Raw genomic sequence first — 16,556 nt, forward strand, 5'->3', positions numbered from 1 at the left:
AAACAATTGCTATCTACACAAGGACAGACATGGATTTACAAGAGACCTGGGTAAAGAAACTCACAGCAGAGTCTCTCTGCCCTCCTTTCACTACTGGTACTCTGATGTAATCACACTGGAGTTATGAAGAGCATATAGGGAAGACTTGCTGGGGTGGCAGGTTAAGTAGCAATCCACAGAGCTGGGTTGTCATGACAGCAGCTGAAAGTATGCAAGAGATGTATAGAACCTAGATGTTAGGACAGCAAAGACACCAAATAAGATCATTAATACATGACATTATTTAAAATATGCAGAAGCATATGCTACATCTCATTAATGAAACATGGACCGTACAATAACTACTAGCATTAGTGAGGGCGCACGATGGTCTAAGAAGCAAACAAAGTAACTGTATTCACTGAGTACTGGTAAAGAGTAAGTTCCACCCAAATTCAATAGCCATGCTATACATAAGAGGAAATGGTCACACACGTTCCCGTGGATCAACTCACTCTCTTGGCTGAAGCCTGGAAACTCACGTGAGCTCCATCCCATTTTAAAGCAAAGCAAAGCAGTGGAAGTTAGTCTCAGCAACCTCGTACGTTAACTTTGCATTCAAGCAGCCTTGGAGCATGCACAGAGCCGGTTACTCATCCCAGCTGAGAGGAAGCGACTTCCTGTCAGAGAGAAGTTACTCCCTGAACTATCTGCCAGAGCATGTCTGGCGCTACCACACAGGCAACGTGCAGGTGCTGCCCCGGTGGCCGCGCGCCGGGGAGGCGCCGGGCTCGCTGGAGCCGCGGGGAGCGGGCCGGAGCGGGCCCCCCTCGGAGGCTGGCCCCCCTCGGAGGCTGGCCCCCCTCGGAGGCTGGCCCCCCTCGGAGGCTGGCCCCCCTCGGAGGCTGGCCCCCCTCGGAGGCTGGCCCCCCTCGGAGGCTGTCGCGGGGACGCTCGGGAGGCGGAGGAGGGCGGCGGTAACAGGTGTCTATGCGATGCCTCCAAAGCGTCGGGAGTTCGGTGTGGTAGGTCCCTCGGGGTAGCTAACACCGGGCAACCTTCGGGCTCCCTGCGAAGCAGGGGCTCCGCACCGTCTGAGGCCGAGGCTCGGAGCCTCGCGGGAGCCCCCGGCGGGGCCGGTAAAGCGCGGCGGGGCTCTTCTGGCGGGCCCTCCCCAGGAAACACCGGCGGGGCAGCGCGCAGCACGGGCGCCGAGCGCGCCCGCATCCCGGCGGGGTCCCCGCTGGAACGAGAAGGAAGCGGCGCGCCCGGGCGCCCCGGCACCCGCACCGGAGGCGCTGCCGGGCGGGCGAGCCGGGCGCCGGGGGCGAGGGGGGGGGGGAAGGGGCTCGGCCCGGCACCCCGCGCCAAGGCAGGCGGCGGCGCCCACGAGGCAGACGCCGCCGGGGCGGCCCGCCGCGGCCTCCGGCCGGAGCCCCGCGCCCGCGCGGCGCCCGGGCGCGGCGGGACACGCGGGGCCAGGCGAGGACAGGGGCCGGCGCGAGGCGGCGGCGGGTGCCGGCGGGGCCCGCGGCGGGCGCGCGCACGCGGCGCCCACGCGGCGCGCGCGGGGGAGCGGGCGATACTCACTAGGGGTCGTTGGTGAAGCGGGGGCTCCGCGGGGGCTGGTAGCCGTACAGGTGACAGTAGAGCACGTCGAAGCAGAAGCAGCACATCTCGGCCGACACCACCATCTTCCTGCAGCCGGGCCCGCCGGAGCCGGCGCCGGGGGAGGACAGCAGCGAGGCGGCCGGCGGCGAGAGGCCGGCGGGGCCCCCGCCGCAGCTGGGCGGCAGCGGCGGGGACAGGGCGCAGCCGGCGGCGCCCCCCGCCAGCCCCCCGAGGCCGTTGAGGCGGGGGCCGCCCGGCGGGGGCAGCGCCCCCGGCTCGCCCCCCGCCGCCGCCGCCGCCGCCCCGCCGCAGTGGGAGCCGCCGCCGCCGCCTCCCGGGCCGGCCGAGCCCGAGGGAGGGGAACTGGAGAGTTTCTGCTTCTTCACCCCGCAGCAACCCGCCGCCATCTTGGAGCCGTCTCCCCCCACGCAGCGCTTCCGACCCATGGCGGGGGGGCCGGCCGACCGGCCGGGGGACGTGCGGCGGCCCGCTCCGCCTCCTGCCGGGCCCGCTCCGCCTGCAGCGGGGAGGGAGGCGGTGGGAGGGGAGGCAGAATGAATGGGGAGAGGCGGGCGGAGAGGAAGAGGAAGATGGAGGAGGAAGGGGCGGGGGGGGGTGGAGGGGAGACAGAGAGAGCAGCGTTAGCACCGGCCGGCGAGCGGCCCCGGGGGCTGGGGCTGGGGCCGAGCCGGGCCGAGCCGCGCGCCGCGCTTCCCGCCCTCACCTGCGCGCTCCCCCCTCCCGCTGTGAGGAAGTGCAGCGACTCCACCCCGCGTGGCAGGGCGAAGGGGGAGACTGACAGATAAACGCGCGAAGGCCGGGAGGGGGGCGGTTGAGAAGGCCCCGGTAAATAACTCAGACGGCCCGAGTTGCCTTTTCCTTAGTGGAGAAAGGGGGGATGGGGGGGGGAAGAAAAAAAAAATGAAGGGGAAAAGGAAAAAGGAGCTCGGGCTGTCTGTTGGAGGGAGGCAGCAGGCGGGAGCCCTGCAGAGCGCTGGGGGCACCTGTGAAAGCTGCCAGGGCTAACAGCCGCCGTGTGTTTGAATTACAGCCTCGATGCTTGCAGCCAGGGCCCGGAGACTGATGCCAGTGCCAGGCCTCAGCCTTGCCCACGGCCTGCCCTCCACCTCGCAGGGAAGCCAAGCCTGGAGGCAAAAGGATGTGAGTCCCCAGGATGCTGGAAATTTAACAGACCAGGGTGTGAATGGGGTATTTTATATTACCCTCACACTTAGCTATATCCAGAATCACAGGGAGATTCCCAAGGGGCCATAAAGGATTTTAAAAGCTGTGTGTATTTATATTTAGATAAGGACACCTCACCCATCAGTGTTACACAGCCATCTCTGGCCTGGGGTGTAACAGCTGTTTAACATAGAACAGCAACACCACAATATCTAGGAAGGCAAGGGGGTGAAGGCTACCACACACAGCTAAAACAATATCATAAGTTTAGAGAGATAGAAAATCACTATCCGAGTTAAAATGTCTACATTTTAACAGTCTACAGAAAGTTTTCAGAGCCGCAAGCTACTTGGAGACTCAGTATTAAATATTTTGTTGGAAACGGTTTCTCCAGCATCTTTGTGGTCTTAATATTGTCTGATTCTTGAGTCATCGTGGCTTGGAAGAGAAAATCACCGCTTACTAGAGCTTGAAGGCTCTTGCTAATGGGTTAAAAAGCCCTTTGGAGGGCTTCTGTCCAAATACTGGCCTAAACTTCTCTTGCTTTGACTGTGAATCATAGCCTGAGGTGAAACAGCTGCAGGGAATAATAGCAAACGGAGGAGGGAAGAATTAAATGGTGTAAAACAGTTATTTTCATTTTTTAAATTCAATGTTTATGTTTGGAGCTGGTGAATACTTGGGAAGGGAACCCAGTTTCCTCTGTCTCAAACAGCTTCTATGTTCCTTTCAAAACAAAGGCAAAGTTCTCCGCTTATGGGATTCATTTGTTTAAATTCAGTTAGCAGTGACACCTTCTGTTGCTTTTGGGAAAATAGTTTCTCCAGGTATTGAATTCTGGCTTTTTCTAATGGTTTTAACATCCTACATTCTTTAAGACTAACATGTATAAAAATATAAAACAGTTGCAAAAGCTTTTGATGTAGATAGAAGTAACTCTCCACTGGAGCAGAAGCTTGTGAGATTTAGTACAAATCTCGGACCTAGGACTGACTTTCTTGTGCAGTATCAGGGCTGCTGACACAGTGCACAGTAATGACAAAGTAAATTAAATATTTTCTACCCTTGTTAAAAACACTTCACATTCTTTACCTCTTGAGATGTTTCTTGCTGCATTTGCCTGCAAGCTTACTGGTAGTTGTGCTCCTATTTTCTCTAAGCACAATGATTGTGTTATAGAATGTACCATTTTTAGGGATAACAGCAAATATATTAGCACACTGTGAATTTCTTGTTTAGTGGTATCTGGAAGACACAATTGTACTATCAAATATTTTTGTCAGTATCTTGAAATGGAAAGAACTGTAGACATGCAAAACATTTTTCATCGTTCAATGGCAGTTTTCCATTTATATTTGAAGAGTTTATTCTTTGGGTAAGCTGGCTTCAGGAAACTGCAACATCTGTTTCATTGGCCCTTTGCTTTAGTTAAAACTTGAGTTCCTTTTTAAAACTTGAGTTCCTTTACATTTCTTACTACAAGGAACACTGAATGTGTTCAGTTCCTTCATTTATATAGGACTTTTGTATTTTGCTAACTTTAGCAGATTTTCACCTGCTGGCTGATGACGCTGCTGTGTCTCATATGCAACTAAATGTAGTGAGTGAACTCAGTATAAAAATCCAAATCTTTTAACAGTATGAGGGAAGTCTATTATGGTAGTGCAATTAAATCAGTTTAATTTAGGTGTGATGTAGCTGTTCTTTCTGTCTCCAGCTGTTTAGCACTATTGTTTATCTCATGTTCTAAAATCACAAAAAATTTAGAATTGTCACATGCTACAACTGAGAAATATAAATCCATCTTTTGAATTCAAAATTACAACCCATCATTCTTGACAAGAACTATTAGAGAAATGGTAATGGGAGAACTAAAACTACTTGCAGAAAGGTATTTCTGAGTGATTCAAAGCTGCGCAAAAGGATTGCCCTTCTAAAAAATTAAATTGGTTAGTATCTGGGAAAAACAGTGTCTTACTATTTGAATACTATTCAGAAATTACATTTCTGAATGTAATCCAGTTCATTTTTAATCTGAGGTAAAATTTGCACTGATTGTAGTGGGAGTCAGATTGTTCTCAAGTTGACGAAAAGATGATCTGTGTTCTAAGGATCTTACAGTCTAACTATAAGGAAAGAACAACCAGAACAAGGAAGCAATGAGCCAAAATTGGGCTGCATCATAAGCAGGAGTCATATAATACTCGCTTTATCAGTACCAGTTCTTTTAATAGGCACTATGACAGGTGAGGGATTTAAAGAGGTACTTAAAATAACATATTTAGGCCGTGTTTCCATATGCATTTCTGCAGTAGTAATGCTGGTTTAAGCTGCCCTACCTCAGCCGATTGTTCCCTTTCCTGTCCCACCCATTCTGTAGTGTTCACACAGCTGTTAGTTCAGATGTGGGGCAGAAGATCAAGATGAAAAACAACCATTCTTTTCCCTGGATTATTTTTCAGCCAAATCAGTGCTCTGGTCTGGTTTATCAGGGGGCTGCACAAAAAGCTATGTTGGCATATTGTAAGGGCTATACAAAGTTGAGAATTAATAGCCTCCAGCAGCTTAAGCAGCACCAGTGCGAAATGAGAAAATGCTGCCTAAAGCGACATTGCACATATTTATAGGGAAACTGTTAGGAATTACCTGAGTGTTTGAATTTTAAATAATAGATGATGAAGGTTATAGCCAGTCAAGGAACGATATGAAGGACAGACAGAGTGGATAAAGAGCCTTAAGAGTGAAGGACAGTAGAGAAGTCGGAGCTAAGGAAGGAAGGAAAGTGGAAGAGAGAGCCCTCTTTTCAAAATATATCATTTTCCACTTTCTTAGAATTAAAGGAAACATTATACCGCAGTTTATTCTCTGAAAACCAAACTCCAAAACAGTGAACAATTTTTACAGCTAGAATCTCTATGGAGTTGTTAGTTTTATTATGGAGGATAATATTTTAGAGATGAGTCTGTACTTACAGCCCCTAAAATTCAGAGGTGAAATTCTATATTTGCATTTTCCCATCATTATGATCTTTTTTTGGATGGATCTGCTGTAAAACTGGAAGATTTACATGCTGAGAATTCCTTTGGTCTGAGGAGTTCCTACTCTTTGTGGAGACAGCCTAGACAAATCTGCCCTTGCCCTGCAGCCTCCAGGCATTATGGGTATAGCTGGGAAGAAAGTGGTTTTGTCTGTATTGCTTTCCCAAACTGGCCTGTTAGACTCTTAAGGCTCGGTGAGTTTGCCTCCGTATATTCTGCTAAGAGAGAATAGTTACCATTCTTTGATATGCTCCCTAGCTCAGCTGTGCCCAGGAGAAATTAAAGGCAGATCAGAATCTAGGACAGAAAGTGTGCGCAAAATCCAGTAAAGTTAATGAAAGTTAACTTGCATAGCTCAAAACAGTAATTGTTCCTACTAGTTAGAGGCCATATCCTGCTATTGTTCCATATATCAAGCTCCTATTGAAGTCTCTTCTAAATTCTGGTATCACATCTCAGGATGTGATACCAGCCAGCAGACAAAAGGTCCTAACATGCTGTGTTACTGCAGCCCTGGCCCTGTTTCGTATTTTGAGCTATGTTATATTTTTACCGTACTGTGAACACAGTATGTGTTATTTTAAAATTAACATTGTTTTACAGACATTTTTCACTCCTGTGCAAATGTAGGGTTTGGTCCTATTAAACCATCTGTGCATGGAATTTGCATTGCAACACTGGGCATAATTTGTAAAAGGTCATATTCTAAAAGGTTATTTGTCAAACTATGTATCTAGGAACTGGACAATCTTGTAACTAGACATAAAAATATTAAATGCATAAAGTGTCAGTAGAGTTAGAAAAGTTATTTGATTAAAAAACCAAAGGTCAAAACACTTGTAGAAAATTAGACTAGTAGTTACTTTTTTGTGGAATTCTTTTCACTTTATTTTGTGAACTGTAATATTCCTGAAATACTATGTTAATGCAATATCCTAATGTTAATGCAATATCCTATATTTTCCAAATGTATTTTTCCATTATGCGGCGGTAAAAGGAAGATGTAGTTTATGTAGCTATATTCTCAGCATAAATTCACAATGATTTCATTGAGGTCAGTGGAGCCACAGTGATTTATGCTAGCTGATATATTAATAATAAGCCTTAGGTCATATTTTTTTGACATGGCTGTTTGCAATTGGTCTCCTTCACAAAATGTTTTACGCTAATGTGGATTGACCATATGTATTAATAGCATTTCTAATTTCTAAGGAGTCCAAAGTGCCAGCTTTAAAAGTTTTAAGTTAATGCATTTAGAACAATATGATGGTATCTGTTTATCCAGCGCAGAACCAACTCTAGTGAGATCTATCCAATACAGAGGCATCTCTAATGAAACCTAGCAACAATTTAATAGGAAACAGAAGTTGAGGTGTATTAGGAAAGAATGTTATCTTTCATTTTCAAATGAATGAGTAATTTAGGAGGCTAGAATGTAATTGGTTACATTAAAATCTGATTAGGCACCAGGATTACCTGCCTGTTTATTTCAAAGATAGCACCAGAACTTTAATCATTACAAGTGGTCAGCACTTGATTTTACATCTTTTCTAAAAATGTGAAATGAAAATTACATAAAAGTTTAGTTAATGCAAGACACAGACATTTCAGAAAAGAGGGGAATGTTAACAGCATTGAACGATTGCTAACAATGTTAATTTTTAGGATGACAGATAGTACTACCATGAAAGGCAGCTAAGGAGCATAAATTTTGATCTTCCTTTTTGATTTAAGTCTATGTTGAGCTTTATTTTGTAGATATTACTTAATTTGTTTGTGAAATACTTTAAGTTCTTTTGGCTGTTGCTTTTGCTGTCTTTTTGCACATATAAACTAGTGTGTGAAGGAATTTCACCTACCTTCCTCCAATGCCCTGTTCTTAGCTTAGGTTCATGCTCCCTTGCTCTGGTATTTTACCCTGTTCAAATGGCATTGAAGCTGTCATCTCTGTTCCTTTCAGAAAAATGAGATACACTGTTCTTTTCTCTGAAGACTGAAGAACTTCTTTAATCTTTGTGAATAGCAAAAATCAGTGAATCCTCCTTGCCCTCTACTGTTCTCAGTTCTATAAAAAAAATTTTTAATCGTAAAATGGCCAAGAACTGCTTTCACTGTTCCACATGGGGCTTCACTAGTCACTTTTTATTAGACATCTTTCTTTAGTCATGCTTCACAAAGTAATTTTAGGTATTGTTTCAAGAGAATGTTCATTACCTGCAGTATACTGTTGCAATTCATAAAAATATCCATGTCAGTCATAATTATTTCTCCTTCTACAGTTTTGTAACTTACCATTATTTACTGAATGTCTTTTTTTTTCCCTAGAAGTATTACCCTTCTTTATCCTCAGTACCTGAATTACATAGCCTCGTATCTTCCAGAATTTCTGATCAGTACATGTCATCCTGATGTCATGCCGATCCTTCTTTGTGTGTCTGGTTTTATGAAATCATCATTTATGTCACTTTGGTGCATTTATCTTTCTCCAGCTTTTATATGCAAAGAAAAATTGTGTCCAGTGCACTGGGTTCAAACTGGTAAATGCCAGTGTTTTGGCATTAAGGTGCTTGCTCTCTTGCTATCAACCTGTAACCACTGAAAAGCACTAGATACATTCTCTTAAAAGAGCCTGGAGATATAAATAGTATGTTAATTAATAGCAGACGTTACTGTTAGTGGCAAAAAGCCAGCAGGGTTCCTGCAAAACCTTTCTCATTGCAGTTGTTACTTTCATCGTTGGCAATTGTAGCAGTCATTAGTGCAGCCCCAGTAACGCTAATCTTCATGGCACATTGGAAGTCACCTCTCTCACCCTCGCCCCTATCTGCTTTCACTTACTGAGTCCTGAGATTGTTCCTTTTTTCAGTGTGGTAGTAAAAGCCAAGTAACTCATGTTCACCACTTCCCTCTGTTAACTCTTTCTTATATCCTTAAGACTTTTAGAAGAGATTAGCAAGCTTCTGAATAAAATGGAATATGTGGGAGCTGGTAGCATTCAGTATCTCACAGAGCTGGGGCCTTACTTGTCCATGTTTTCCAATATACTATTTTTCTAATGTACTTTCTGTAGCAAAAGTCAGTTCTCCTTTCAGACGTGTATAAATCAAATTACTTCAAGAAGTCAATAGAATTTTACCAACAGTGAAAGAATACTAAGTCCAAAAATCTGGGACCTGCAGGTTCCCCATTACAAACTGATGAAAGAGTTGTCTGTTCCTAGGTCTCCTGAGTTATTGTCTGGTTTCAAGGAAAACTGTATTTATATAGATACATATACCTACACACACAAATTCCACAAAACAAAACTGTACGTCTCCTTATTCTTCCCATCCCCCACATCTGAATCCTGACTCCAGGAAACAGTCTTCAGCCTGCTCACGGTGGTGACAATTTTTGTTTCAGTAATTTAAGTGTATAAAATAACTACTTTTTACATTTATTCTGGATGAAAAGCAGCTGTTAAACATGCAAGCTTCAACAAAGCTTCACCCCTCTTGTACATTCTTTTATTACTCTCACTCTCTTTACATGCTTTCATTTACTACTACTGATATTCTTACCGTCCCATTACCTTTATAACTCAGTCCCTGCTATCTGACATTACTGCCATTAAAGGCAGACATTTCTTAACAAGATTGTTATTTAAATGAAAGAAATTAAAAAAAATAATATTTATTCAACTATCACATTAGATATCAAAATATCTCATCTGCCAGTGAGATAATCCTGAACATGAAAAACATATTTTTCTCTTAGTTCTCTGTTAAAAGAACATCTTTGCCTGTGAATTGTAATGTCTATCTGTAAATACATTAATCTGGTTGTTCCAGTTATAATTGGAATTCTGGATTTGCTACCATCTTCTGTGACAATGCATCTTTATAATAATTCACTTGTTTTGGGTTAGCATTTCTAAAGAGCATTTAATGATCGAAATAGTCATTGTGACATAACAAAATAGCTGAGGGCAATTTGCAGCTGGGAGAGGGTACAGGGAAGCCTAGCACAGCATGTCCAGTGTCAGGAAGTATTGTCAAAATATTTCAGAGCTATCGTTTCGTGGGGTAAGTCCTTACTTCTAATACTTATGAGATTTAGAAAAATTTTAAAGCAAGATAATAAAGAAAAACCTGGATTTACCTTTCTGATAAACAGTCACAGCCTGCATTCTCTCAGTTTTTCTGCTGTGCTTATTTTCTGTTTGTTTTTGCAGGTCAAAGTCCCATTGTCCAATGTCATCACATTCAAATTCTATGGTGGCTTGTAAGTATCCTGTCTCTAAATTCTCTGTTACAATAGAGCAGTTGCTTTAAAACCTCATGAATACTGAAAACATATCTTTCATCAAACTATCATTGGGCATTATATATAGAACTACAGTATAATTTATCATGTAGCCTGTCTTGTTGTGTTAAATGCATGGAGTTGAAGTGTGTGTATTTATAGTATAACGCATCTACATTTTTAAGTATTAGCTCATGATCTCATTCATTGCATTTTAAATGTAAGATTTACAATGTACCAAATCTAATTTTAACTAATTCTGAAGGTACCCTTACTCTAAAACTGGCTCTTTTTGTGGTTAAATCAGAGCTGAAAATTATTAAAGAAAAATATGACATTTGCCCTTTGATGAACAATTACCAAGTGTTACATGTTCAGAGTAGAAAATGGATAGCATTTTATTTTATGAGTCCACTAACTAATAGTGAATTAGAATAAAATTCCTATGGGAACACATTTGACATTCACATGAATAACAAATGAGTTCATTATCATCCCCTGCTTATAAAAAGAATGGCAAATGAATTCATAATTATTAGGCATTTAAAATAACACATTCCCCCAAAAAGATACAATTCTGCATTAAATACCCGGCTGTAGTTCAGCTGCAGGGCTTTGAAAAACCTGAAATGAAACGGTAGCACAGCATATAGCTGAAATTGAATGGCAGACTGATGATTTGGTCATTTGCCACATTTTTTTAACTGCTTAGTAACCAAAGTAATGAAGACTCATACTCTATTTAATGTGTGTGAATTAATTCTGAAATTTATAGATGGGGTTTGCTTCCACAGTGGAGAATATGGATTAGATATATGGTGCATGAAAGGATTATGCTGGAGATAAGTATGAGGAGGAGGATTATAGTGCATATGGCTACTGACATGTTCTCATATCACAAGTGCCTATGGGCATCTCATTTGAAATATATATTAGACATGAATTTTCTAGGGCTCTTTTGTTCATGGATATGTGGTAGAAAATATGACAAATACCATTCAGGACAATTATTTTGCTAGAAATGTCATTCTCAGACACTTGCCAAGCCATCATATTAGCATATTGCTGACAGCCTGGCAGGAAACAGCTCTTCTATGAATTATAACCTCTGCCCTGTAGTAACACTAAGAGCCCAAGGGTCCCAAAAGGGTAGCTTGTTTGCCGAACGGAGAGGGAATTAAAAGCAGTTGAGAGCAAGAGTTCAGGGGACAACACAGAGCGCTTGCAGAAGAGGAAGAGAGGTAAAGGAGAAAGCCATTCTTTGAACTACCTGCACCAAGGACATAAATAGAAAAGGGAGCAGAAGTAGATCAAATTAAGATTGTTCTAAGTGATGCCAGCACCCAAAGAGATGCAGAGTTCTTGTTTCTCCAAATCTTACAAGTGGTCTTGATGCCTTTGTGCAGTAGAGTGAAGGAGATCTGAGTTTGCTGTATGAAATTTGATCTCAAGGAGAGCCCTTTTTGGTTTTCCAAGGAATAGAGAAATAATACCATATGGAACTTATATATTCATCTTCCCAGTGCAGAGGTAAGGAGATGTGTGAAAGACCTCATCTGCTTACACATTTTGAAGTCACACTCCTACCATGTTTTTCCAAGGTCTCTTCTCTGTAGCAGCTGCCCCACCCCTAACAGAGCTATGTTGCCATAAACTGTGTTGTTACTCTAACATCAGAAAGAAAAGCAGCCATGTCAAATGTCATAATTTTATTTCACTCAGGGACCTGAAAGCTGCAGTCCATCATGGGGTCGACTGCCTGACTGACCTAGCCTGTGTGCTTGAGAAAAAGGGCTGTGAAAAGCAAAATTGCAGGGTAGGAAAGAATAATAGAGGGAAGCGTCTCAGGGTTGTGGAGAGTGGGGGCCCTATTGTAATACAGTCATGAAAGGGTCACAAAGACTAGAAGTATATTAACCAAAACAAAATTGTGTGACTTAATAGTTCACTCTTCTGGTCTTATTTGCATAATTGGCACTATTAGAGACAAATAAAAATATCAGAAAAGCTGCTTGTGCTATACAAAATCTTTGGAATTATTTGAGAAACTGTTTTGTGAAGATGGATAGAATGCTCATTTCTTTCTGCTTTGGAACAAGAATTGCCAGATAAACTTTAAAAGCTGCATAGCTGCCAGCGGAAGAATGTGTTTTACACATTGCTGAATTATATTTCTTTTAATTTTAAAAGTCTGTTGGCACTATGTGAGTTTTGTCTGGGTGTCTTGAGCTTGGATGTATATCCAGACAACTAGGGCTGACCTGATTCTTTAGAAGAAAGTGAAAATCTCCAAACCTAAATCCAAGAGATAAAAGCTAATTGTGCGTCAGGGAGACCATTTCCATCCTGAGTCCTGTGGATTACTGGCTGGTGTGTGTGGTTTGATTACAGTTATTGCCTTAATGCAGAGTTCCAAGTCTTATGGGCCCCATGAGGACAATGCAGGAAACCTGTTCTATCTACAGTGTATGAAGTGAGCAGTAAGAACTGTTGTATTCATGCTTTCACAGACTCCAAGACCAAAAGATAGCAGTGATCAGCCATGCTAACTACCCTACATACACAAAGATTTTTTTTCCTGAAAGATAAAGTTTGGGGTTTTTTTTGGCCAAACTGATCTATTATGAATACATTTGTATGTGACTTTTAATGTTTCTATTTAAAAATATTTAACATCTACAGATTTGTTTATACTGCATTTAATTTTGCAGTGTATTTATGATGGTCAGTGCTTAAATATTTGAAATGATCATTATTATAAGTGAGTGCACAAGTAGAGAAACTTTGTGATAGCTGTCCAGCTGATGTCAATGGAAGATGTATGTTCTTCTTACCTCTGAAAATCTGGCCAGCATAATCTCATTCTAACCACTTAGACCATTAAAAGACAGGCTGCTTTGAAAATATTGGGCAAGTCATTAAAATCAGTGTCACGTGGTCTCTGGTCTTTAGTGTCCCCACTATGTGCTCTCTCAGCTGGGCCAGTGCTGGGCTTCATCCAACATCAGTGTGCGAAAAGTTATTGTTAGAAACATTATCAGGTAGATTCTTGTTCATTGCCAGCACATTAGTTTGCAGTTGTTATTCCAATTTTGCTCTTACTAATTACCTAGGCAAAATAGGGTGGCCCATTGCACCACTTCTCTGTAAAAGAAGGGAATCGACTCCATGAAGTTTGCACAGAGCTATAAATTATTTCTGATAAATCAAATCACTATGGTCACCAAGACTCCATTTGAAAAATTAGGAAAGCAAATGTGGTAGAAAGGAGTTAATACTTGGAATGGGCTTGTCCTAACTAGGAAGAACTGTAGAAATAGCCATCTCTGAAAAGGAAGGGTTATATTTCATAAAAGATTTACTTTGTTTTTTAAAGAAAACGGGTACTGTTGTGAGGGAATTTGAATAATTTATATTAAAGTCTTGGCTTTAGTGCTCACAGTAAGGCAAGTCTCAGTCTGAATCACCTCAATTTGCAGTATGTAGTCTTGCAGCATATAGCAAAACATGTTTGTTCTAAATCTTATGAAACAGTAATTATAGTAAGTAAAGGCAATTGGCAGTGATTGAAATACTAATAATACACTTCATTTCAAACGTTTGTTTAGAGTGACCTCAGCCTGTTATTTTGCTGCTAGAGAACAAACCTCTTTCAAATTGCATTTGTCTACCACTGAAATGCTTCTATAGTATATGCTATGCAAATTAGGGCTAATTGCTAATAATTCATTCACCAGAAGGTTTGCTATTATCAGCTTTGTTTATGTAAAATGAAGATTAAAAAATAGTTCTGTTTCTTGCAAACCGCTGTGCAAATTTTATCTGATCTTATTAGATGCTAATTCCTTATTATTTCCTAGGAATGATGTATGGTTCCTCTCATTACAGGGAAAACAGAGAAGCAAATATAATTTTGGACTCAAAGAAAATTTTTGATTTTAGTAGACAGAAAACTCTGTTTTATTCTTCTTGTTCTACTTACAAGAATTGATGCCATCAAAAATTCATGCTAAGAAAGCAATAAAGCTTAGGAGTGTAGTATGTATTTTTCACATCTTCAGAAGAAAACATATATAGAAATGTTACAATTTTTGGTTTTATGTTGCCCCGTCTTCTGGTCCAGTGCTCTTTGCTGCTCTAATTCAAAATGCCAAGGACTCAGAGATGAGTTCTTTAGGAAAACACATATATCCACTACATTTTTTTTCACTTGTATTAAATAATGTATAATTGCATCTTAGCTCTTGTGATGATTTGCTCTCTGAAATTTCCAAGAGATTGAAGTAAATCAGTTGCTCTAAGAGCTATCCCTTTTAGTTACTATTTTGTTAATGACCATTTTTCATAACTTATCTCACTGATTCTCAATTGTTTTTGTTGTAAAGGAAGAAGGTCTTTTCAAAATAATATTCTTAATTAGAAAACTAAAAAAGAAAGCGCTCTTCAGCATAAAGTTCAATCTACTTGATGGCCTCTGTATGTAAATCTTTCCTTTTCAAGGATGTTGTCTCTTCTTGGTTCTAGGGAACTCACAGTATACTACTTGTAGGCAATGGACAAGATGGAAATATAGTTAACTCCCTACCTTTTGTAATTTAGAAACCATATTCACAAAATGATTAAAATTCAGATACATACATTATTACACATATGTAATGAATACAAATATATTTAAATTTATTTTTTATTTATGAGCTTCACATTACTGCTTGTTTGCCAGTGGTAAAGGAATATGTAGTTTTATGTTAGTTTATAAAGAATTTATTCTTGTTCTCAACTTTGTATTTCAAACATTGCAGAGAGATTTTAAAATCCAAGTAATAATTTATTTATTTTAGTACATTACTTGGAAACATTTTGCTAGATATTATTTTTTTTCATTCTAGCAATTGTCTACTGATTTTCCTCCTCTGACAATGACAATGAAATACAGAGGTTTAATTTATTAGCTCATGTTCTTTCACGCAACTGAATACATGCTTTTACCTACTAAAAAATCAGTACCTGCATTGCCTTGTTTAAGGTAAAAAGTATTAAGGAAGTCAGTATTCTTCTTCCAGAGGTAATTTCACTTTCCCCCCCCCCCCCTTTCTTTTCTGTTGTTATTCTGCAGAGCTAATTAGTAAGGATTTGATCCAAGGATTTTTGAAATCAGTGGAATGGTTCCCACTGGTGGCAATGGGCTTTGGGTTGAGACCTCCGAGGTGGAAGACTTGATTCTTCCCTATGTCTATGCTAGCCCAAAAAGGACAGCTGGTTCTGCTCAGCTAGGTATGAAATTGTGTATGTATCTCCTGGGTAGCTGGCTTGGGACACTCTCCCGTCCCGGCAGAGCTGCTCAGGGGGCAGAGCTCCACCAGCTGGTCAGATCCCTTTAGTTTCAGATGCTGTCCAATTCTGGTACCAAGTAGAGCTGTCTGTCTGTGCTTATGCAGACTTTGCAGCATAGCTTCTAGTTGCCTGGAGAGAGAAAAATAATCCTTGACATAGATCAACTTCATTCTGCCTCAGGGTATAATTTAAATACCTTCTCCAGGGTGCTTTTCTTTTTTTATAAGAGCAGCAAGTTCACTTTCTAGCCTTCACTCTCTAATTCTAGAAAATGTTTAGTGACTCTGCCACAATGAAGGTAGAGCTACTACTATGAAAGGACACAAGCAATATTAAAAAGGAATGCAGGAAGCAGAAGGTTGTTATTTGAAAGTCTCTTGAATATTTCCTTTTTTGAGATTTAGGGCCAAACTTTTGCTTGAATTTATGAATAGAACTGGGCAAAAATTTTCTATGACTTCTAAATTCCTAGAATAATAGAGTTCTAACTGGGACTATTTTTGATGCGAGATTGAACAAGACAAATAGTTTCAGTAGAAACAATAAGAAAATTATGATTTTTTTTTCAATTTTTAAAGGAAGTATTTTAACATTCTTGAAATGAAACTTCATTTTTTTGGTAATGGAAATATCATTTTCCACTTCAAAATCAGTCTAAATTAAAAGGAATGTAAAACACTTTAAAAATTATTAAGTGCTTTTCATTTTGTAAATGTGAGACCTGTGTGAGATATATGAGAAGTCTGTCTGTATGTGAGATCTATGTGAGTTACATGAGAACTGAGATTTCTGCTTGCTACTTTCTGAAATTTTGGTTTGATTATTTAAGTAAAGAAAGTATCTTTTGCTAAGCTCTATTATGAAACCTCCATGAGACATTTTCGTGATAATTTTAGGTGACTTTAAGACATATGCTTATACCTCCCTGAGTGTGAGCTATAGTTTCTCTCTTCTGCTCTGTGCGTTCTCCCACTTTTAGTCCATGAGCCTTACTGCAACTCTGCCTATGTTCTACTCCTATTCTTTGGGATGAATGTAGTCTGCAAGGACTTGTGATTTCAGTAAGTGACACATGAAAAGTGGGATCTAACAATTCTGATGTGATTGCAGGATAACTACGTACAGTAT

The 16,556-nt window shown here is 41.3% G+C and overlaps 1 protein-coding gene across 2 annotated transcripts in view; it reads right to left on the bottom strand.

Annotated features, from left to right (window-relative positions):
* AMMECR1 (AMMECR nuclear protein 1) overlaps positions 1-16,556 on the bottom strand; it is a 103,317-nt gene that overhangs the window by 76,378 nt on the left and 10,383 nt on the right. The window contains exon 2 of one of the 2 annotated variants that reach the window (XM_062584400.1): positions 1,570-2,107. In XM_062584400.1, the coding sequence (XP_062440384.1) occupies positions 1,570-2,107 (538 nt within the window). Of the gene's footprint in view, positions 1-1,569; positions 2,108-16,556 lie in introns of those variants that run through there. The other variant, XM_062584401.1, reaches the window with a different exon arrangement.

The sequence above is a fragment of the Rhea pennata genome, chromosome 11 (assembly GCF_028389875.1).
Source record: "Rhea pennata isolate bPtePen1 chromosome 11, bPtePen1.pri, whole genome shotgun sequence".
Classification (NCBI taxonomy): domain Eukaryota; kingdom Metazoa; phylum Chordata; class Aves; order Rheiformes; family Rheidae; genus Rhea; species Rhea pennata.